Genomic DNA, 24714 nt, shown 5'->3' on the forward strand with positions numbered 1-24714 from the left:
ACAAAAAATACATAAGTCCCATTTGAACAAAAAAGTTGGATAGAGTTTATATATGTACAAAAACAAGTCAGAAATTTTTGGACTTTTCACATTTGTACAAAAAAGTCGGGAATAGATTATATTTGAACATAAAAGTTGGATATTGATTGGATTTGGACAAAAAAAAATCAAACATTGGTCGCATTTGGACAACAAAGTAAAAACCGGACTGGTTGTCATCCAGATGTCTCTGCAGGGGACTGACGCTCTGCAGGAGGTTTTCTGGAGAAGCTGCAGAAGTTCATTGCCGTCTACAGACAGAGTCCCAGGCATGGCGCCTGTTAGCCCTGGGTTAGCTAATCCGCCGATCTGACCTTTAAAGATCAGGCCAATAATTGTACGTTAGCTGTCCCATGACCTTTTACCAGCATCACTGCCACTAAGTCTAAACAGGAGCCAGCTGCAGCTGAGTTTCATTTTGTTTTCCATCCTCACTCTGTTTTCCCGTCTCACCTGGATAAGTAGCTGTCCTGGTAGAAGCGGAGCTGCTCAGCACGATGTGTGTCGATCAAGGAATGACAGGGGCTTCTCTCCTGAGGAAAAGAGAACAGATGCTTTAATAAGGAATGTTTCAAAAATCAACTGTTCATTTACTCAGCTTGAAGGATTTTGCAGGTTTTCATTCCAGAACAAGCATGCAACAATTACCAACGCTTTCAGCCTGAGAGGAGAAAAGAGGCAAAATGTTAGTTGTTAGTTCTAAACCTGCTGATTCGTGGAAAACTCTGCAGTTTTAGAGAAAAGGTTGATTTATGATCAGAGTCGTCTAACAGCAGAGGCCATTAGAAGAACATTAGAGCCAGAAATTAAATTAGAAGATGGGGGAAAAAAAAGATTAAGACACCATAATCTGAAGCGGTGAGTAGATTTCATGCATTTTTCAGGGACAAGACTAATGCAGAAAATAAAAAAAGTAAAAGAAAAGAGTGAAAAACCCAACGTCTGTGTAAAGACGGGTCATCGTTATGAAGCAGAGACAGTCAGGAGGAAGATTTGTGTTTCCCTGCAGGCGGGGGCGGTTTACTCACTGTCAGAGGCCTTATCACCTAAGAAGGGCTCCTTCTCCATGATGTCCATGGGAATTTTAATATTGGGAACATTCTCATTGTAAGGATAGTCAGACTGTTGGAGAGAGGAAACACATCCTGAGACAGGAACTCGCTGGAAAGTTACCAGGAGCCGACATGGGCAGCTCATCCAGTCCGTTTGGCTCTTTCTTTAAAATGGAAGCGTTTGCAAATTGTTTCAGTCCTGCTGCTGATAATAACTTGATGTGTTAAAAGATAAATTACATCCTATTTGTAAAACCGATACCAAAGTACAGCTTCACAAGGTGCTCAACATTCCTCATTTTAAGGATTTAGTTTGTTGTGTGTAGCAGGCATAATAAAATTACTATTTTAAGTCATACAATTATCTCTTTCTACTAATATTGTGACTTTAATCTTGTAATATGAGTTTATAATTTGACCATTTTGGGCTTTTTCTCATATTATCGTGACTTTATTCGCTTATTGTTACAAATTCTTTTGTATTATTACGACTTTATCTTTGTAAAGTTATAACTTTGTTCTCGTGGTTTAATGACTTAATTCTCATACAACATTTTGACTTTTCTCTTTTAATTAATTTTCTTATTCTCTTAGCCCGGCCCTAATCCGCCGTCACCAAACTCTCCGTCCTGCAAAGGGAGGAATCCAGAATCTGAGCTCCACAGAAACAGAGATGGTGAAAAAAACTAAACTGCAGCTCAACTCTTACATCTTCACCATCACTGTCCACGCTGCCACATTTCTTCTTCTTCTCATCCTCCTTCTTCTTCTTGTCTTTCTCTGGAATGACGTCATCCAGGAAGCTCAGGTCGCGCTGGGAGAACATGTAGTCCATGGCTTTCCTGACCGCAACCAGAGCGAGAATCTGGAAACGTCGGAAACACGGGTTACAGGACGGAAACGATCAGACTACTGAGATTAATCGTGATTAATCGATTACTGAAATAATCGTCAACTAATTCTGTAATCGATTAATTGCTAACTGGAGTATACAGACTCAAAAAAAGGCCAGTTTCCGACAAAATAACACTCAGAGCAGTAAATAAGCTAAAAATGTACAAAATATATAAACATTTTGCATTTAAGATGAAAAACCTTCTTTATCTGTAAATGTGTTCTACCTACAACTCAAGTGGCATTTTTAGCTTCACCTGGTTCACATTCTGTTAAAAAAATCTATTCAATTATTAATCGGTTGATTGGAAAAATAATCAGCACTGCTAAGCAGAAAGGACTGAGCCATGTTGATGGTATTTTAGCTGCAGATGATCAATCCTTCACTAAAAAAATGCTGTATTATTGCCTCTTAGGCAATAAAATGTTAATTTTCTTATCTAATAAAGGAATTGAATTAATTGTCTATTTGCATCTTTTAATGTATTTAAGTGGTTAAATCAAAAATCAGCAGAATATGCTAGTTTTTAATCCGACTGTCGGTATAATTGATAGAATAATTGATTACTAAACAAATCATTAGTTGCATCCCTATCTGGGGCAGTTTTACTAAAGCATCCATTACCAAAATAACTAATTAAAACCCTAAATCATTACTAATCTGGTATTTCTGAGTCTTTTTTGATCTGTCTATAAAACGTTCTGTGGCTCGAGCGTGAGCAGGTTCTTCTTTACCATGACGGGGAAAATGATGGCCGCCACGGTGGACTTGAGGATCCAGAGCAGAGCCAAGCAGAGGATCTGGATGAAGGTGAAGAGGTGGACCTTCCTGAGGGGAACGTGCCTCAGGTACACCAGGTCCGGCTGATGCTTGGCCGGCATCAGCAGCAGCTTCAGCCGGTCCATAAACTAAGCAAGAGTCAAAACAAATACAGAGTTATCACACCAATCAGAAGATAAACTGGTGGTTGATGAAACAACAGCTCCAGCTCTTACCTGAACGCCGTTAAGAGAAGCGACTCCCATGTACAAGAAGACTCCATACAGGACCGGCATGGGGATAAACTAGACGTGCAAAACATGCAGTAAAAATGGCTTTAAGGGGCAGAATTATGTGCTTTCCTGGCACCTAGAATCATTTTATAGCAAAAATATGTAACTATGATACTTGATATATGAACATTAAATATGAATAACTTGATAGCTTGAAATTCCTGTCTCTTTAAAAGCTCCAGCTCTTACTGAAGGCGGGGCTAGGTCCAACTAGGCGTTTTTGCCATCTGAGTGGTTGCCATGGAGATTAAAGGATTTCTCAAACACGCATGAATAAAATCAAAGCAACACTGCAGGTATGTTTTTGATGAGGAAATAACATAAAAATTTAATGTAAAGCTGGAAAGAATCTGATTTTACATAAAACTGCCCCTTTAAGAGAAAATTCTACCTAAGTAAATGTTACCGCTGCAAAATGTTTAGTAGATTACCTTTAAAATTGGAGACATGAACACAGACAGTCCTGTCAGGATGAACACAAACACTCCGGTGACCCTCTGCTCTCTGCAAAACAGGACAGGAAGGGAACGTCGCAAAGCTGGAAGCTTTTCGTTTCCACCAAAACCTCAAAGACTGGACTCATTTTCCTCATTAACTATAAGATTCTAGCAGTAACAGATACAGTTCAGAAACATTATATTAGGAAAAGCAAACATTGTAAAGTTCAAAACCGGTTTGGATGCTTTGGTGTGACGCCGTACAGCAGTTTATTAGCTCAGCTGCCACATCAGGGGGCGAGGAGGACGGCACACAGATACAAAAACAAAACAACCCATCCAAACACAGGAAGAAACGTGTTAGCTTAGCCACTGGTGAAGTCTGAAGACAAAACCACTGCAAAATAATGTTTTAAAAATCTAATTCGTCCAAGGAAGGAAGAATCAAATTGTTCTTGTTCTAAGTGAAAAGGTGAAAGTCTGGTGTTTATGATCAACCAGGTTTCAAAATCCAACAATAATTTTCTCTAAGTGTGTCCATTTGGTTTGACCTGACCTTTCAAAACAGGTGAGACTGAGGAGACGAATTTCTCCTCAACACCCTGGGTGAATGATTACTGTGACCCGGGCTTTAAGTCACCGATGCATGCTTTGAATTTAAAAAGTGAAGCAAGAGGGACACCAAGCAGAACAAGAAGCTCAGGTCAGAAGAGACCAAACGTTTGTAAAATTATACTCAAAAATTAACGGTAATAATTTGGGTTATTTAACTTGGCAGAAGAGAAAAAATGGGGCTCATATTTTCACCATGTTATGTATTTATGCCACAGTTTAAAGATAAATATTTAACTTGCTATCTATAGTTTTAAAATGTTTATACCACTTAGTTATTTTTGTATTTACTAATATTTAACACTTTGAATGCAGTAGCTTGTGAACAAATAAGCAATTTCTGCTTGAATATCAGTAAAGTATATTTTATTATATTGCAGCTAAATATTCAACTAACTAAATATTCACCTTGTTCACTAAATATTTAGCTGAGGGCTAAATACCTACCTTGCTAACTTAACTTGATATCTAGCTATGTTTTTGGCTTGCTAACTAAATTTTCAGCTTGAACTGGAGCTAAATATTAAGTATATAAGCTAAATATTTTGCTTGCTAATTGTATATTAAGTTTGAAACTGAAAATAATAATTAGTGAAAATTACTGTGTATCTTTACAAACGGCTGTACTTTTATTTTGGCGGCTCCGTTGGTTCTTTACAAACGGCTGTACTTTTATTTTGGCGGCTCCGTTGGTTCTTTACAAAACGCTGTACTTTTATTTTGGCGGCTCCGTTGGTTCTTTACAAAACGCTGTACTTTTATTTTGGCGGCTCCGTTGGTTCTTTACAAAACGCTGTACTTTTATTTTGGCGGCTCCGTTGGTTCTTTACAAACGGCTGTACTTTTATTTTGGCGGCTCCGTTGGTTCTTTACAAAACGCTGTACTTTTATTTTGGCGGCTCCGTTGGTTCTTTACAAAACGCTGTACTTTTATTTTGGCGGCTCCGTTGGTTCTTTACAAACGGCTGAACTTTTATTTTGGCGGCTCCGTTGGTTCTTTACAAACGGCTGTACTTTTATTTTGGCGGCTCCGTTGGTTCTTTACAAAACGCTGTACTTTTATTTTGGCGGCTCCGTTGGTTCTTTACAAAACGCTGTACTTTTATTTTGGCGGCTCCGTTGGTTCTTTACAAACGGCTGAACTTTTATTTTGGCGGCTCCGTTGGTTCTCACCTCACTCCCAGGAACTTGGGCTGCTCTCCCGGCGCCGACGTTTCCGTTTCCATCTTCAGACTGTCGATGTGGGCGATGGAGATGACGGTGGCGGCCACATACCACGGCAGGCCCATGAAGGAGCAAACCACCATCAGAACCGCCACCCAGAACAGGTCCAGATGGTAACCTGCCCCTTTCTGTTCCAGACAACAAACAGGGTCAAAGGTCGGGAGCACGCTCGGACATGGACAGTGCAGCTGCAGACGGACACGGACCTAAATCCAAAGGCTAAAGGCCTTCTGATCCATTCAGCAACAGAAAATTATCTGTGGCCTGAATAATTTCGGACTTTTAACGATTTTGAAACTACTTATTCAGTTGGCAGATTAATTTATTTATAACAAGACATTTTCCATGTTATAAGTGAAAATATCTGCCAATGAATTTTTTAAAATCAATATTAAGGAATTATTGGCTTTTAAAAAAAGCACTTTTCTCGCTGAAATGTTACTTTTAAGTTAATTTTGTCTTATTTCAAATGTACTAAGATATTTGCACTAGGTTTTGTGTTTTTGCATGAAAACTAATGAAACAGGGCTGCACAAAAATGCTGGTACTTCTAGAAAAGACTAAATAATTTTGTCCACGTGTTTGTACCCATAAACATTAAATCCAGATATAAAACAGAAATAAATAATGACTCAGCTTCTATTTAAAACCTGCCAGCGGTTACATTTCGACCTGAAAAAGGTGCAGTCACTCATATGAAACATCTCTCACTTCCCTGAGAATGATTTTCACCCACAGGGTGAATTTAGCCTGGATTTGCTTGTGATTGGAAATAATCTTAGCAGAAGCTTGACACTTTCTGTAAGGACGGTTTGTGGTGTCACCTTTAGCTTGTGCTCCTTCCTGTTGACAATCACAGCGGTGATCTGTTGGTCCATGAAGATCAGGATGGTGACGAGGAGAGCAGGCAGGGCGGAGACCAGGTAAACCCACCAGGGGTTTCCTCCAAACGGGGGCACAAACCAGCCCCGCTTCGGGCTTGTTGGCTGCAGGGAGAGAGAAAAATAAAAGGATCCACCATGTTTTACAAATATGACATCTGACTCTTATAAATTTTGCATCTTGTCTTTATTTTGTTGACCTTAAAGGGATCCACGATTAGTTGTAACAATAGACTTTATTTTAGATATAAAAACAATACAGTAATTGTCGCCATTTTGTTCACGCTGCAATGCATTCTGGGTAAATGACGTCTACTTGGTCCAAGAGAGTCTTCTTCAGTTTTGCTCTTACAAATGACAAAGTCTTCTGGAAAGAAATGTTGAGAGCACAAATGTAGGTCCTTCGGAAGTTGTGTTCGGCTATGGATTTTTCCCGCTTCTGTTTTTTTTCATGTGGGAAGCGATCCAGATTCGCCTCACATTACAGCTGACAGTGACACTGTGTGGCATTTTCTAAAATTACTCCAGCCGAACGCAATATGATCAACAACTACTGGGGTAAAGTTAGCCTTCCTGTGTTTACTCTGTAGACTCCGGTTCTGAATGGACCTGATGATGTCATCAACCCGTTGGTGAAAAAATGGCGAACTCCATGGGTGAAAAATATTACAAAAGATGTCAATTTTTTAAGTAATTATGAGTTTTCACATATCACAAATTCTTTTAATAGGAAAATTACAACATATTTAGGCCAACATGTTCATCTAATCGTGGATCATTTTAAATAATAATAAATATTAAAAAATAAGCAGGAGCTCACCTTAAATTCGGTTGGCACAATAAGTTTAGGAGTGTCAACTCCCACGAACATATCAACTCCACAAAAGATAAGGATGGCCAGGATGATGGCGAAGTCACTGATGAGTTTCCTCACCTGGTTGGGAGGAAAACATGCTCTATTAAAGGGACGGTGCTGAGTTTTCCAGCCACCTGGTGCCATTTCATAGTAAAATCAAGTAACTATGTTAACTTTAGTTGTGATAAATATTTTATATATATCAAATATGACTTAAAAGAAATTTGACTTCCTAGTTTAACACCTTAAAATTGGGCCTCTGTCTATTTAAAAACTCCTGTTTTGTATATTTTTTCATTCCTTTTTCTTTGTTTTTAATTTTTAGTTGTGCCACACTAATCTTCTCGTCTGGCAACGCATGTGCAAATTTTCTGTGGCGCCACAGGAACACGGACTTGTCCACTCTGTTTTGTTTTTGTTTCTCGCTATATTAAAGCTGTTCTTAGTATGATGCAAATCCAATGCAAGACCACAATATCTCAATTTAACAAAAGTTGATGTGGCAGTACTCACAGTGGTGGGGAAGAAGGGGCTTGTTTTGAACTTCTTAAGACACATGGAGGTGGTGTAGGTACCGAAGAAGAGGATGAAGGACATGAGGGTGATGTCTGGGACGTAGCCGCACGCCTCTCCCACCAGCTCTCCTTTGTACATCAAACACTCTGACTTGGTGAGACTCGACCACGTGCGGTTTGGTGGCTGAACACAACAAATAAAACACTGTAATTACGCCACACACACTCCAACACCAGGCTTAATTTTCACCTAATTATAAGAATTAAACACTGGAAAAGTCCATCAGGCTGAACAGTGCTTCTGTTCAGACATTATCTACTCATTTCATTTAAAGTTTAACTTTTTTCCTAGAATGTGGATTTAAATGCAAGAAAAACCCACCAGGCCTGTGTAGTTTATGTACCACGATGATGTGTCTTCCAAAGGATCGTCAAGCAGCTCCGTCTCATTTTCTGCCAAACACACGACAAAAAGTTGCTTTTATGTCTATAAAACTTTTAAATAGCAACTAATCTGTGTTTTACTTTCCTAATCTACTCACAGGTTTAGGCACCTGGAAAGAAGCGATGGGTATTTATCATATTGTTCACTATTTATTATTCAAAAACATTCTTATCATAAGAGTTTTGATAAATCATCTTGATAAAATTTTTATTAATGATGTTTAAAATAAAAAGAACAACAAATGGCACACAAAACTGTTTGCTGTACAAATGTAACAATTGATTTTGGCATTTTGTTTGAATTTGTAAATTTGTGGTGGCTGGCTGTTGACCTTTGGAAATATTTATCAATATTTTAAAAATATTAATACATATTTTATTAACGTAAAATTTTATTTAAATCATTATTATTATAATTTGTTAATATAATTCATAAAATAATTGTTATTTTAATATTAATATAAAATATACTATTTTATGTTAACTTCTATTAACATAAAATATAAAATTATACAAGATGTTTAAAGTCTTAAATGTTTGTACACCAATTGACACCAATTTGTTTACCGTATTTTCCGCACTATAAGGCGCACCGGATTATAAGGCGCACTGTCGGCTTTTGAGGAAATTTAAGGTTTTTAGGTGCGCCTTATATATGGACCAATATTGAGGCACAACAGGTCTAGCAACTACGGTAAGCAGCCGCCGACTTCATTTTCGCCCATAGAAGAAGAAGCGTGCGGTGCATGCTGGGATAGTTGTCAGAATGCTGGTTTGTTCATAAAGTTTGATTGACCTATCTACCTACCGACCGACTATAATCAGGTTGTCTGCAGGTCATTTAGCACCCCGTTCTCCACCAACATGCTGTGCGCGAACGGAGAAGGGTGACCATCGTCCGGCCACGCTCCGGCCCAATCGCAGGAGGCTCTCCTAACCGACCGGAGTCGGACTGTTTTGTTGATATTCCCTGTAGTGCAGCTCCATCTAGTGGATGCATAACGTAACTCCAGCCTCTACTGTAGCGTCTATTCTATGCGCCTTATAATGCGGTGCGCCTTATATATGAAAAAAGTTTTAAAATAGGCCTTTCATTGAAGGTGCGCCTTATAGTGCGGAAAATACGGTAATTTGAAGACAGTGGTGGGGCCAAATTTACTGACATTTTTAAAAAAAAAGTAAAGCACCAAAAAGGCCCAAAATCTGTATTTTTATTTCCTGTGAGTGAAATTCTTCTGATGCAAAGTCTTAAGATGAAACGGACGGCTCACCTAAGAGCGTGGGGCCCATGCAGAGACATTCGTACTGTGTGATGTTTTCCATGCTGTACACCGAGTTGATGGGGTAGTGGTGAGCTAATTTGATCATCTTCTTGAAGGCATCGTAGATGAAGATGAAGCTGATGAGACAGGAGAAGCCCTCCTCCGTGAAGCGGGTGAAGTACTTCACCAGGAAGCTGGCGTCAGTGGCAACGAGCACCAGGCAGAAGAACGCCGACCACAGGCCGATCCACAGCCGGAACTCCATGTAGTCGAAATCGTTATCCCTACGTAGAAAAAGGACACAAAACACCGTCAAAACCAGAGAAGTTCATGACATGGAGATCCCGCTCCCATTTCCCCAGTGGAGAGCAAAAAGCTGCTCGCTAACGATGACTAGCATTGGTCTTAGCTGCTAAGTTGGCAATATAATGCACTAAATCTTAAATGTCCGCATGATATATAAAACAAAAAGGGACGCAGTGCTTTGGTACTAACTGCCAACACTACAACTAGATAACAAGGTCAGAAAAAGTTTTAATTTAAAAAAAATATCGAGGGAAAGGAAAGTAGGTTAGCTATGCTAGCTTGACTTTGACAATCTTAATGTGCTGTGGAATTCTGTGCATTTTGGTTCAGTTACAAAATTTTAAAAAAGACGACCTAAACAACAACTCTGACAGATCATCAGCTAATCAGCCACTGCAGTGGTAGATTAGCTGATAGCAGCGGTAGCTAATCAGTCACTGCAGTGTTACATTAGCTGATAGCAGCGGTAGCTAATCAGTCACTGCAGTGTTACATTAGCTGATAGCAGCGGTAGCTAATCAGTCACTGCAGTGGTAGATTAGCTGATAGCTAATCTATAACAAGGTCAGAAAAAGTTTTAATTTTAAAAAAAATATAGAGGGAAAGGAATCGCTGTGGTAGATTAGCTTGCAGCTAATCTACCACAGCGATAACTAATTAATGATCACAAAATAAACATGAATGTTCTGTTCTTTGTGTGGGAAATGTTTGAGTGTTTTTTGGGTTAAATCCTGATACACAGAGTGGAGTTGTTATCAGTTGCTATGGCAATGCGTCTTTGTGTATCTTAGCAATATTTCTTCCATATTGGAACATTTTTATTTAATAAATGTAATTAGTACTAAATCATGAAGGTAAAAAAGTGCAAAAATTACCTTTTGACCCAAAATGGCTGACTTCCTGTTTGGTTTAGAAAATGCCTCCAAGACACTTTTTCTTATTGTTTCACAGGGTTCTATGTACGTCCCAAATTTCAGCTCCCTGCTATTTACCAGTTGGCCTCTCTCACTTTAGGGGGCGCTGTAGAGCTGTTTGGTCACAGCCATTTTTAATTCAATCAAAAATGCTAAAATTTAAACCAGGGGACAATTAATGGTAAAGTTTGGTGAGTTTTCGTTTATGTTTAGGCCTCTAAGTTGAGGTTTCTTTCCAACAAGATGAAGGTAAATTTGATTTACTTTGTGTAATTTCAAGACAGTAAACTACAAAACTTTCTTAGCAAGGCTAACAGTTAACATCTTTTTCATATTTATTAAAACTCTAATTTAGAGGTATACTGAGAAGATGCCAAACTTACCTGCTGAAGTTAAAGAGAAGCCTTTCAAACACCAGAACCGGACCGGTGCTGCTCAGAATAATGAGAGGCTGACCCCCCAACAAGCAGAAAACACCTCCGGCGATGGCAGTGCCCAGAAAACTCTCCAGGACACCCTGCAGACATGGAGAGGGAGGGTTAAAAACAGGAAATCAGACAGTTTGGCTGACACACTTTGGTTAAAAACCCGCTCTGACCTGCATGTTTTCTGTAGCGTCCCCCAGCAGACCACCGAAGGTGATGGCATTCGTCACAGTTCCCAAGTAAATAAACAAAATGGCCGACAGGGCCTGAATGTGAAGCGCGTCGGTGAAGTCACTGATAAAGAAAGGCGCCTTTCTCTTGATGTCAAGAAGGAGACCACCACAAAACCTGACGACAAAAAAACTGACTTAATAACGGGATGAGATTCTTATTTACACTGAAAAAACACAAAATCTTACCAAGTATTTTAGTCTAGTTTCTACTGCAAATATCTTAGTACATTTAAAATAAGAAAACTAATTTACTAGTAACACATAGAAACCTGTTTTAAGCCAATAAAGCCTTAATATTGATGAAAAAGTACAAATGACTTCACTAAAAACATGGGGAAATGTCTAATTCACTTATAGCAAGACATTTTTCTCATAAGTAAAATAATCTGCCATTGAAACAAAAACCTTTTCTTGATTGTTAAGGGATTACTGACTTAAAACAAGCTGCTATATTTTGCTGAAAAGTTTCTTATAAGTTAGTGTAGTCTTATTTCAAGTTTACTAAGATATTTCCAGTAGAAACTAAAACACTCGGTAAGATTTTGTGTTTTTGCAGTGTACAATCCAATAAATAAAACGTCATCCATATAGATCTGTTTATTTTTTACCTTCCTGTCTTCTTCAGCTCCTCCCCTGTAGCGTGCCCGCCTCCATCTCCATGACCGCCATCATGCGGCATGTCTCCGTTCATCTGGGAATCCCCTCCTGCGTACATGTTTTTCCTGAAACGGAAATAAGTTTCTTCAGTTGCTGCTGTGACATCTGATCAACACAAAGCCGCCTGGAATTATTTATTTGATTTAGGTCAACGTTTGGCCCACTGAAGCTGCTCACACAACCTGATTTAACTGCTACCTTTCCCATCATGATGTCACCTACTTGGTTCCTGTTTCCAGTCGGATGATGCTGATCCATTAGGTGATTAAATAGCCTGATAGATCAGTGCTGACTGCAGGTTTATATAATAGAACTGTGGCAGTTTCATAATTAAACACTGTGTTGTGCAGCTGGATGAGTTTGGGTGATTCTGCAGACTGTCATGCTCACACAGCATTCTGAGGACCTGCTATGCTTCCTTGAGCAGGTTAGCATAGGTCTATGGCCTTCACAACATGTTCATTACATTTTTTGCACAAAATCATTCTTATATTTTGAGATTTCAGCCTGATTTAATTGTGACTTTAAAGCCAAATAAGCTGGTGCTGGCCACGCCACCTGCTCAAAGTTTACATATGAGAATAAGAATGCAAGCGAATGCGGGTTTGTACTCCCGTACATCTCTGAATGTCACAAGTGGAGCCTCCTGCACAACCAACAAGAATGCAACAAGTGGTTTCTGGATGGTACGTCTTTTCCAGCAGCCATTGTACAGCGGTATAATTAGCTGACCTATCATGCTGGAGCTCGGCTTGGGTTGCTAGGTAACAGGGCTGGGCTTCCCTGGGGTTGCTAGGTGACGGGCAGTGTCTGCTGATTTGTGATGTAACACTCCGAAGGTTTTTGAGAAGGCTCATTTTCCAAAAAACATAAACGTATTGCCAACAAAAGGCTGGGTGTTATTTAAAACAAAAAAGAAAAACTAAGCATTTGATATCCATATGGAAGAATGAAAACATCCAATATATGAATTTTAGGTAAAAGATCCACTTTGAAAAGGGCTTATTATGTATTTTCCAATAAGTGTGTTACCTACATTTGCTATGAAAATGCTATTTAATATAATATGGTAATATGGTTCTATTGCCTTATGCAGAAATAAAACCCTTTGTAAAGACAAAATAAAGGATGCAAAGAGGGATTAAAAGTAAAAAAATAGCTTGATTAATATTTAAAATGTCGTTTTAATGTCTCATTTCTCATTCTGATTGCAGTAAATCACAAGTATTCTTTACACACCTATAGATTAAAGCAGAAATTATTACGAATAATCATTTTGAATCGAACTGTGAGATAGTAAAAGATTCTCACCACTAAAATTCCCTTGCTAGGCATTCTAAATGAAACATAAATCTGTTTGTTTATTAGATGATATTATATGCAACATAAGCTGGGTACCAAAAATACTCTAAAGATTTTGTGATTTCCTGCATTTTTGACCTTTTGTCAGAGGACGGCAGCGATTTGGGAGGCTCTATCCTGATGGTCGGGTCCCACTCTCCAGGAGGAAGAACGATCACCTCGTCCAGGAACTCATCGATCCCGGCCAGCAGGTCCTGCCTGTCCTTCGCCTTGTAGGCAATATCATGAAAGACCTGCGAACAAACACACAGACGTATTGGAGCGGAAAACGTGTGACGGGAAAGCATGCGGCTCCAGTGAACTGTGATAGCAGGTCTGAGGATTACTAAATAGGGAAAGAGAGCAGCGACTTGCAAACACTAAATAAACAACTAATCCAATCTAATCAACCCAAAAACTGTGGAGAGCAACGCCGTTTTATCACTTTAATCAACTCAAATGCTTTCCTCAGGGGACTTTGAGTTTATTTTATTTGTTTGCCTTGCAATTAATTATCCCAGATGATTTTCCACTCAGTAAACAGCATTTGGCAAATAACTAAGGCCAAATAATTCTAAATAAAAGTTTAAATATTTTCTGTTTTCAGAAGAAAGGAATAAAAGTGCAGACCTATTGGAGTTTTTCAAAGTTTACAAGAAATTTATTGCTTCAAAAGGACAGTTTGGCTTTTTTCACAGGGGGTTCTGTGAGTTAGTCAGCAGTAGTCAGTATCTTGCCTGTAGTAAAAATCAAGTTTGTGAAAGAAGAAGGCAACTACTAATCAGAGTGAATTTCAAGCAACAATGCACATCTTTGAGCTGCAGTCTCCCAGATCATTTAGTACTTTTGTACCACATAAGAAGTATAACTGAAGTATAATTTCAGTGGATTTATGAGCCAGTCTAACCTCATCAGACATCAGGGTGGCGATTGCTCTGCCAATCTCATGATATGACTTTGCTTTGCCTTTGGGTCCAAGCAGGATGAACAAAAACCTACAAAGAGAAGCAAAGCAGAGAATTAATCAGGGGTGTCCAAAGTGTGGCGCGGGGGCCGTCTGCGGCTCTGGGAATTATTCTGTGTGGCCCTTGTCCACGATTAAAGTCTAGCACAGATTTATTTTTACCAGAGTGTTGGGGGTAATATGCATAAAAATATTTACTGATTAAAAATGATGCGGTCATCTTAAAATGGAAAACTTGAGCAACAACACAAATTACTCTTCTCTTATTAACCACATTTTTTGCGTTTATTTTACTTTGATACTGCATAGCATCACAAACATCCAGTAACTTTTATTCAAAAGTAGAACTGGGGTGAACTCATTAATTAAATGAAGCTAAAAAGGACTTAAATTAAAAAACTATATATAATTAAAAGAAACTTGGATCATGTTCTCATAATCCATCGAAAATGATTTACAGATTCAAGTGTTTTTCATTTCAATATTTTGTGTTTGTTTTGATAATAGAATTATTTTTGCACATTTTTCTCATTGAATTCTGACATTAATCTCAGAGTTTTAACCCTTTTTTTCTCTGAATTTTGACTTTTTCCTTCAAAATTCTGACTTTAATCTTCTGGGATCATAAATCAGATTTTGAGAAAGAAGTCAGAATACTTTTTTCCCCTCAGTGGAAAAAAAAAGTTTTTTTTCCCTAAAAAAGTCCAAAACTGTTGCAAAACGTTTTGGACACCCGTGTGCTAAATCAATGAAGGAGAAAACATTTTATAATTAAAAGCTTTTGTCTGGTTTCTGATTGCTTGACTGAAATTAAAACTGAAATGTAGAATTAATGTGAAAATAAAGCTATAATTATATTTCAGTTAATTGTTGCATGTCGGCCACCTTGTGGGAACGGGAACTTCGGTCAACGCTCCCAGCATCACGGCTTGCTGCAGACGAACAAACGCCACAAATGGGGCGTCCAGGAAGTCCACCTCCCCCACCAGGACGTTGGAGGCCTCTGCGTCTCTTGGCAGCTTCTTCATGAACTTGTTTTTCAGCTGGAGCAACAAAGAAAAAGAGTTTGCTCTAAATGAAACGATGCAAATCAAATAAGATGGATTCTTTGAGTGTAAATGTCGAAAACAAAAGGTTCACTTGCCGAGCTCTGAAGGTTTGGCATTTATGGAAATATTTAAGTCTTTCCGCTGTGTACTTAATAACATTTATTAAATGTTACATTTTCTATTATTATTTCCTAAATTTAAAGAGCTTACCCCCCTTCCATCATCACAATTAAAGAAAGTAAATTATTTCTGGTCAAGTTGTCAGTAATAAAAAAAATCTTATCAGGAAATATAAAGTTCACTTCACTTGAATAACTCTTTTATATGTTTTATATGTTATTTTACTAAAACCGAGGTACTTTATGACCACAATATGCAAACTAATCCTGACCATCTGGGTCGGATTGTTGTGGAATAGTACTGTGGTACTTATTGCCATCACTACCAGCAGAACATAAAGGGATGGAAAACATTTACTAAGACACAACCACAGGTTGACCTTTGGACCCGTGTTCCTTGGACTTCACTCTGTCAGTTCAGGGGAAGTTTTCTAAAATTTCCAGACGAAAGTATGTCAACAACATACATTCAACATGTATGAAATGGAAAAAATAACAGCCTCAGTTCTGTCAGGGGTGGCAGATTTGGGTACAATGTGTAAAACTTAGAAGATCTGATTTCATTTTTAGAGACCAAACTTGATGAAACCTCATGGATTTCATCAAGATAGACATAGGACTATGTCTGTCTATGATAGACATACTTCATAATTATTTATGTTTTTTGTTGCTGTATTCTTTTTTTTGTGGTTTGCTTTTAACATTTCTAACTTAATTTTTTATTTTCTTTTGTTTTTTCTTTCACCGTCTCTTTTGCTCCCTGCGATGTAATCTTTCTCAGGGAAGTGAAGTTGACCGTTATAATGTAATGGTTTACTTGTCCACCTTATTTCAAATGTTGAAGTTAGTTTTGTGATGTAGAGGCCTAAGGTCATGTAAATGATACTTCCTTGAGAATCAATAAAGATAAAATAAAAAAAACTATGTCAACAAAAAGTATACAGCGACACTGCAGCTGAAGTTGGGGAATTAATTTTTTTAAAATGTCCCCATAGTGAGGGATATTTACTGTTTGAGCATATTAGCTGACATTTTAGCTAGCTGAATTTACCAAATTTACTGCAGAAGATGCTTTTCAAACAATCAAATTTGTTCAAATTGCTTTAATTAAACTATGAAAGTTTCATGTCAGGATTTCTGGTTCTTGTCACTATTTTTTAAAACCAGTTACATCCAAAAGGCAAAAGTTTTAAGTATTGCATCTTGACCTGAACTGTGCAGACTTTAGTGCGTCGCATGAAAAGTACCAGAGCAAACAGGAAAGACAGATTTTAGGTTACCTTTTGTTAGTTTTAGTAATAGCTTTAGTTTTTTCATGGAAAAGTGTTATATTGTGACTATGATTGGGCAATAATACTCAACAGAAGATATTACATAAAAAGTATATATATATATTTTGAACAACCAACTGACTGGTGTTTTCTCCAAATTTTAAAGTCGGCACTTTGAGAACTAGCGTAGCCTAGCCTAGCTTAGCATAGCTGTGAGTTCGGAGCATGTAGTGCCGAGGTAAACTGTTTGTGTGGGGAAAAATAAAGAAATTTCACATCAGTTTGAAAGGTTAATAAATAGATTAATAAAAACAAAAAGGAAGAATATTATATCAGTATGTTTATGTTTTATAAACGCATTTAGTTATAATTGTTTCCCCATTAACTGCTGTTTTTATGTATTCCAGTTAATGAAAGTGTTTTCTCAATTTCCGCTTCGTTATTTTGTTTGTTTTAGTTAATTATAATAACCGCGGCTCAGACTGCCATGAAAAAAATCGGAAATGGGGAAAATAAAGTAATGTAAGCTCAATAAGTTGCATTAAGCTTTAATGCTATTTATATGAATTCACATGAGATAGAGCAACACAGTAACAAATACTGCATGATTTAGAAGTGGAGGAAAAATTATAGTTTTCTGAAAAATCTTTGCAAATAAAAATCTCTTACAGAAAAGCCTCCCACAGGATGCTGCTGCTTTTCTTTCACTTGACAATTCTGTTACTCTGAGTTACTCTGAGTTACTCTGAGTTACTCTGAGTTGACGTTGTGTTTACTTGGCATTGTAAACCTGCCTTTGTTTCTGTTGGCGTTTTATCTCCAACTTATCAGTCATGAGAGGAAATGATTGTAGCCAGTGGAATCCCTCTGAACTGTATTTATGGGATGAGTGGGTGTGGAAACACTTCAGAGACGCGTTTCTTGGTAATTTATCTCTTGAGTTGTGGTAACTATTCACCAATCAGATCAAATGTATATTCAAAGATGAAATAAGTGATAAAGTCCTGTTTAAGGTTAATTTATTATAGAAACCTGCTTGTTTTGTCTACAAATTAACTTTGCTTCAACATTTTTTCATGTGTATTTTGAAAAATTACATTAGAAAAGGTTGATGGAAATGGGAAAATTCAAAATAACTTCCTCAATTTTGCAAAAATGTCTTTAGGTTGTTTTTTGGATTTTCAGTGTAAGAGTTTCTGTGCTAAATGAGAGATGGAAACATAAGTTCTGATGAAGCAAACATTCCCATCCACTGGTGTATCTGTGCCTTACCAGAGGCACAAACATTTCTAAATCCAAATATCCGAAATAGATTGGAAAACTCTCCATTTTTCTAAGATTTTTGGTCCATGTTAGTTTGCAACATCTACTTCCTGTTTATCACCTAAACATAGCATCAACATCTGACGAAATCACAATTTAAAAGCAGTAAATGTGAACATGCATCATTTGTATTTTCCTTTTTTGCGACATATTAAAGTTTGTGTGAAATCTACATGGCATTTGGACACAAACATGGCCACTGACTGCTACTGACGTCCCTTTCTGCCCACAGCATCACCATCTGCAACGACTGGAGATACGCCGATGACATCAGTTACGGCATTTAATTTCCCTTTACGGAAAAATGAACTATTTTAAAATTGAACTGAATAAGTAATGCAAATTAACGGTAAATAAAACTTCTCTTTTCTCATTTATCTCAGCAGAAATGTTTCCATATTTCTTCCCCGATCAATCAACAGCTTGAAATGATCATAATACTCTAACGTACCAAAGCTAGCGTCTGGTGCTCTTGAGGATTAGCAAGTCTCAGAGTGGGTTAAAACTAAACATGGAAATTAACTTCAACTTTTTGTGACTGGACATGTAACACCCATCACCAATAAATCCTGGTTTTCCACAAACTTTACACATTAACCACAGGTGTAAACATTTTTTATATACTTACACTCTTGCAATAAACTTCTAATGGTGATGGAAACATTAGACATTATATGGGTTTCAGTCTTTCTTTGCACACTGCAAAAACACAAAACCTTAGCAAGTATTTTTAGTTTCTAGTGCAGTTAATGTACTACTACTGAAATAAGACAAAAGTCATTTTTCAATAAGCTCCTATATTTTTCTGAAAAGTTACTCGTAAGTTAATTTTGTCTTATTTCAACTGTACTGAGATATTTGCACTAGAAACTAGAACAAAATACCTGTAAGATTTTGTGTTTCTGCAGTGCAGGAACCGAGGCGACATCAAGCCGTAGCTCCCGTCTGCCTCTGCTCCCTACAAATGTCATTTCCATTAAGATGTTAAATAAATGATCGACACTTCTCGCCTCTCTGCCTTTCCAAGAACATCGCTCTGCTTTTGACATTTAGTTGGAGAGGAGCACTTTTCATACGCTGTTATTTTCCAGAAAATAAAATATGCTTGCCATTTTCTAGTGCTGTTTGAGCGTACAGAGATTGACTTAAGGTTTCCAGCAGTGAACTGTGGACAGAAGTGGAGAATTCATGGTCAGTAACCTTAAAAAACAGACAAAAAGCTGTTGGAAAGTTGTAAATAATTACACATTTTGTTGGTTTATTTGTTGGTTATGAATATTAGTTCTCCTTTTTGAAAGTCTGTCAAAGTTTTTCATCGGATTTTGAATGTTTTTTTCACTTATTTTCAGAAAAATACTTTTTTCTGGTAGATTGTTTAGCCACTTAACTTTGACCTATAGATAATAAAAGACATCAACGAGTAAGACCTTGTGTCTTTTTACAAATAAAAGAAAACATAATAAAGAAGGCAATTTATTCTTTATACGTAGCAGCTGTTTCTATTGATTTCTTAAACCAAATTTTATTAAAATTACCAATACAGTTGAAACCAGATATTTACATACACTGAATAAAAAGGTGCAACTTTTTCAGACCAAACTTTTCTTGCTCTAGCTTAGTTAAAATTACATAAATTATTTATATTTATTAATTACCAAAGAACTTGGCAAGAATATTTTGTGGTTCATGGCTGATGAACAGAGAATTTAAGCTCCTCCCCTTTTTCCATTAAGGACAAAAAAGGCGGGAATCACCATAGCAACCACTGACAGTATTTCCGGTCTGTTTTGTTCTCACCAGGTTATTCTATATTTTTCACAAGAGAAAGGAAGGAAAACTGTGCATTCTGGATATTTTAGGACAGTAGCTACATTAGCTTTAAAATTTAGAAGATTATACCTCAATAATTTGCACATTTGTCTTTAAAAAAATGCAAAAACACAAAATCTGCCATGTAATGTTTGTTTAGTTTCTAGTGCAAATATCTTAGTGCACTTGAAATGAGACAAAATTGACTTACAAGTAACTTTTCAGCAACGTTTAGGGGCTTGTTTTGAGTCAATCAATCTATAATATTGATGAAAAAGTTCTAGTTTCATTGGCAGATTATTTCACTTACAACAAGCATTTTTTCTCATAAGTGAAATAATTTCCCAGTGGAACCTGCACTCTTTCATCAATATTAAATTCAATAATTTTACTTAAGACAAGCTCCCATTTCTTGCTGCAAAGCTACTTATAAATTAGTTTTGTCTGATTTCAAGTGAACTAAGATATGTCCACTGGAATTTAGACCAAATTTACTCAGTAAAATGTTGTGTTTTTGCAGTGTAATAACAGAAACATGGTGAATCGATTACAGATGTCGGTTGACTCACCTGGTCCTTCTCTGGTTTGTCAGAGATGTCATTCAAGCTGCTGGACGCCAGGTTCTTGTGAGGCGTTGTCGGACTATCTGTTGCGATGCAGAAACGGATTAAGTTTTAAATTAGTCGGTTTTTCAGAGCTGAGAATGAGATAAAACTGATGGAGGCGGAGGAGACCCAGGAAAAAGACAGTGGCCCAGAGGCTTTGCTCCACATGCATCACCAGAACCTTTACCGCTCCGCTGCAATGTCCATGCAAAGCCAGAAATGAAGAAATGCATGTCCAGATTATCCCTGTAGTTGAGATATATTTTGGGGGTAAGCTGATTAATTTTTATGACTTTTATGAATATATACACAATATAAAAATATTAAAGTCGATGTCTTTGGGAACAACATGGCGTTATTGGCTAGTGGGTGTATTAAACCCATAATGCATCAGTTCAGGGGCCCACATCCTTGTAAATCTGGCTGGTTCAGTGTTTTACCACAGGCACAAAACTCAGAAATATTTCAAAGTTCAAACCTCCAGCTCAGAAAAGAGACTCTCTCCATTTATCTGAGACGAAAAAAAGAAAATCTGTGCCAGTTTGCAATCTCTACTTCCTGTTTCTTACAGCCATTCGCAATGTCAACATCTGACAAAATTACTCACTAAAAGCCAATGGATGGAAACATTTAATTTTTATTTTACTTAATTTAATGGAAACAAAGTAAGTCTTCTCCCGATCCACAAAACACTTAAAAAACAAAACTATCTCCTTCTAGGGATGCACTGATCCACTTTTTTAGCTTCAGATATCAATATCTGAGGTTTAATATCAGCCCAATAAACACGGACTTAAATGTACTGAATAACAAATATATTAAATAACTCTGCACTGGTACAGCTCACTTAAAAACACCAACAGCTTCACCAGCTTGGTCAAACACGAAAAAACTACTTTAATTGGTTCAGTCAGTTAAATTAGGAGCATAACAGCCCATGTAAAATAAATAATAAAGAAACTTAAACTGACAAAAACAGTAGAAATGTAAAAATTAAACTGCAACAATTTCAAATGGTTCAGAAAGTAAAGTTAGGAATTTTAATATAACTTGGACTGGCACCTGACAGACACCTGATCTTTTATTTTTTTCAGTATTGATACAGATATTAATATTAGATCGGTGCATCTATAACCTCAGCTAAGATAATTACTGCTAACTCTGCCTGATTTAAAGAATCTAGTTTTTATTGCATGTTGGATCCAAACTTAAGCAGCCCTGATGTTGGTGAAGTTTACACGCCGTTCTCATGGTTTATTAAACTTTCCTGCTTGCCCAGCAGCTGCTCAGCATCCACTCAGAGTCACCGCTAACAGGTGAGGCTATCCGCTCACACCAAAACGGCCCACTAAGTGCTTTCCTGTGACTGACGCTCTGCTGATGCTCAGTTTCTGACAGCGTGATGCGACCTCTCATCACGGCCCTCAGCAGGTAGGAGGACGAGCGGCGCCACTGAAGCTTTTTCATAAATCTGCCCCCTCAGCATTGTGGGTAAAACCAGGCCTGTCAGTATGATGCAGCCAGCATTAAGAAATCTGCTTTTGAGGTTGACTTTATTTGTCGTTCTTAAATTTTACATCAATAACGAGGGAACTGACCATAAAGACTAAAGGAAAACGTAGAAATGTTCCTGCACAGTGATGCTTCGTTTCTTCTTTTTTTATAAAATTGTGTGAAATATTTCTGAACAATAAGTAACCAGGTCAACTGTTACTCTAACTTCACTTCCATTAGGTTAAAATGACTTAGTTCATGTTCAGCATTCTGACTACAGCTGGACAATAAATCAATAACAATAGATAGACACATGATCAATATCAATAGACAATACATCTGATATCTATTCAATATTCACTATTTTGAATAAATACTGAGCTGCACTGCATTCTGGGAGAAGGTTTATGGAATGAAGTAACTCACTCACTGTTTGGTGAGGCGCTAGCTTTTTCCACAGATTATCTGTCTCATACTACTGTAATGACATAATGAGAGTTCAACAAATATGTAAAAAATATTTTTAATGGAAGTTACAAGCTGCAGCTTCAGCTTGACTCCATGTGAGATTTTCTGATTAATCCTCCAAACTGATCTGACAGCAGAGAAGATACTTACTGCTCATAAATACTCCACACAACCCCAGTTCAAATATGGATGTCTTTTTTTTTTTTTTTGTCCATTTGTAAGTCCAATTCACCCTTTTTCACCACTAGGTGTTCTGCATGTTGCAACCGGGTCTGGGGAACTTACTAAGCCAGTCCATACTGGTACTCCTTTGGTTCTGCAGGTCCTCCATGGAGATGTGACCCGACAGGCAGGTCACAGAGTTCTCCAGAGGACTGCGGGCTTTTAGCGGCAGCAGAGGGTTATCAGAAGCAGTCCAGGCAAGCAAGAAAAGGGGACAGACAGGTGGAAAGGTCGAGATGAAGGACAGTCGATAGGCAAACAAAATGAAGATTGTTATCAGATTTGATAGGGAGGGAATAATCGGTGTGTTAAAAGCTGTGCAGAGAAACAGTGAGTTCAGAGGAATGGTGATGTTAAACTGGAGAAGCAAGCAGTGGTTTCAACTCTTGATTATGCACTTTATCCTCCAAGGCGTTATAACCCATTAATGATTATCACTGATGTTCTTTATCTTTACTACGATCCAGACTTTGACATGATGGCGCAGCCTGTTCTTTCATCATCCACATGTTTCTCACATCTGATAAGAGCCAATAAATAACTTCACTTCATGGTTGGTCACAGATTAATTACATCGAGTTACTCAACGTTTTACAATCAAAGCAAACATGTCCATAAAGTCAGTTAGGCCTGTGTGCTAAATCCAGATGCTAATTTCCCCAGTTAGGAGACGGAAACATGCTAATTTTGATGCAACTGTAATTCAGAAGCAGAGCTGCAAAAACACAAAATCTTAGGAAACCTGAAATATGACAAACCTGAAGTATAAGAAACTTTCAAGCAACATATAGGAGCTAGTTTTAAGTCAGTAGTTTCTTATTATTACAAAAAAATGTATTAATTTCATTAATATCATGGGAAAAATGTCTTGCTATAAGTGAAATAATCTGCCACTGAAACTAGAACTTTTTCACAAATATTAAGGAATTATTGACTTAAAACAAGCTCATAATTCTTGCAGAAAAGTTACTTGTAAATTAGTTTTGTCTTATTTCAAGAGTGCTAAGACATTTATATTAGAAGCTAGACCAAAAATACTTGGTAAGATTTTGTGTTTTTGCAGTGTATTTCTCCTGCTTTCACTCTTCTGAGTACTAAATTATCTCTTATTGACAAATTAATTACTTTTCAGTTCTAAACAACTTAGTCAGCTTTATTCTTTTATTCTTTTGTTTCGGCCTTGGGGTTTTTCCACCACAGAAATAAAAACTTGCATCACTTTGGCTCCTCTGTGTTAGGAGATTAATGCAAGCGCCTTGAAATACATTTTAAAGTGCAGTTAGAGAGCTGATACCAAACGCCTGTCGCTCGAACACAGGAAACTGATCTACAGCACAGTAAACAAGTGTTTGCTGTTTATTCCTTTTATATATTTTTTTTTCTTGCCAAACTTTGACCTTTCAAATCACCAAACAAATGTTAATGTTTAAAAATGTATTAAGGGAAAAATGTATCCAAACCAACCTGGCCTCAAAAGATGATTGTCGTCTAAACCTAACAGCTGGTTATCGTGTCCTCACAGGCAAAAACTGATATTAGAGTTTGTGATTACTGACGACGTTTCTGGGATGAATTTCCTTTTTTTTAGCTGAATTATTTTTATTTTATCCACATTTAATCATTTTTGACCATGAGGGATTGGCCTGTTTGGGGTTATGCAGCAGCAACTCAATCACTTTAACTATGACTAGGATTCTCCAAATCCTCCCCAAAAACACAAATCTTACCAAGTATCTTTGGTCTAGTTTCTAGTGCAAATATGTTAGTACACTTTAAATATGGCAAAGATAACTTACAAGTAACTTTTCAGCAAGATTTAGGAGCTCTTTTTACATCAATAAATACTTAATATTAATGAAAAAGTTTTAGTTCAGATTATTTCACTTTTAACAAGTGAAATAATCTTTTTTATCAACTTTTTTATCAACTTTAAGGAACTATTTACTTAAAACAAGCTCCTATATCTTTCTGAAAAGTACTTAAAGGTTAATTTTGTCTTATTTCAAAAGTACTAAGATATTTACACCAGAAACTAGATTAAAAATACTTGTAAAGATTTGTGTTTTTGCAGTGCAGTTGGATTTATTTGTCATTTAGAGACAGACATGCGGATCTTTCTCACCTCATAACCCAAGTATGTTTGAGCTTAAGGTTGGATATGCAGGACTTTCCAACAAGAGCAACAGATTAAATCCATTTGGCAGCACTACCACTGCCATGCTTTATATTTGGTCTGATGTTCTTG

At 37.3% G+C, this 24714-nt stretch overlaps 1 protein-coding gene across 5 annotated transcripts in view; it reads right to left on the reverse strand.

The window, feature by feature from the left end:
* The window catches only part of slc4a4a (solute carrier family 4 member 4a), a 61415-nt gene that overhangs the window by 4550 nt on the left and 32151 nt on the right, over positions 1 to 24714 (reverse strand). For 4 of the 5 annotated variants that reach the window (XM_014989931.2, XM_088008621.1, XM_014989930.2 and 1 more), the window contains 19 exons: positions 20250 to 20326; positions 14995 to 15152; positions 14053 to 14140; positions 13245 to 13399; positions 11756 to 11869; positions 11088 to 11262; positions 10873 to 11006; positions 9279 to 9553; positions 7946 to 8016; positions 7562 to 7747; positions 7013 to 7126; positions 6136 to 6297; positions 5261 to 5439; positions 3470 to 3542; positions 2982 to 3050; positions 2721 to 2894; positions 1801 to 1956; positions 1068 to 1161; positions 493 to 572 (listed from right to left, as the gene is read on the reverse strand). In XM_014989931.2, coding sequence (XP_014845417.2) covers positions 529 to 572; positions 1068 to 1161; positions 1801 to 1956; positions 2721 to 2894; positions 2982 to 3050; positions 3470 to 3542; positions 5261 to 5439; positions 6136 to 6297; positions 7013 to 7126; positions 7562 to 7747; positions 7946 to 8016; positions 9279 to 9553; positions 10873 to 11006; positions 11088 to 11262; positions 11756 to 11869; positions 13245 to 13399; positions 14053 to 14140; positions 14995 to 15152; positions 20250 to 20326 — 2498 coding nt within the window. In that variant the 3' untranslated portion in view covers positions 493 to 528. Of the gene's footprint in view, positions 1 to 492; positions 573 to 1067; positions 1162 to 1800; positions 1957 to 2720; positions 2895 to 2981; positions 3051 to 3469; positions 3543 to 5260; positions 5440 to 6135; positions 6298 to 7012; positions 7127 to 7561; positions 7748 to 7945; positions 8017 to 9278; positions 9554 to 10872; positions 11007 to 11087; positions 11263 to 11755; positions 11870 to 13244; positions 13400 to 14052; positions 14141 to 14994; positions 15153 to 20249; positions 20327 to 22532; positions 22629 to 24714 lie in introns of all 5 variants that reach the window. The other variant, XM_088008622.1, reaches the window with a different exon arrangement.

This window comes from Poecilia mexicana, unplaced genomic scaffold (assembly GCF_051168715.1).
Source record: "Poecilia mexicana isolate PSO_F unplaced genomic scaffold, ASM5116871v1 scaffold_9, whole genome shotgun sequence".
Classification (NCBI taxonomy): Eukaryota; Metazoa; Chordata; class Actinopteri; order Cyprinodontiformes; family Poeciliidae; genus Poecilia; species Poecilia mexicana.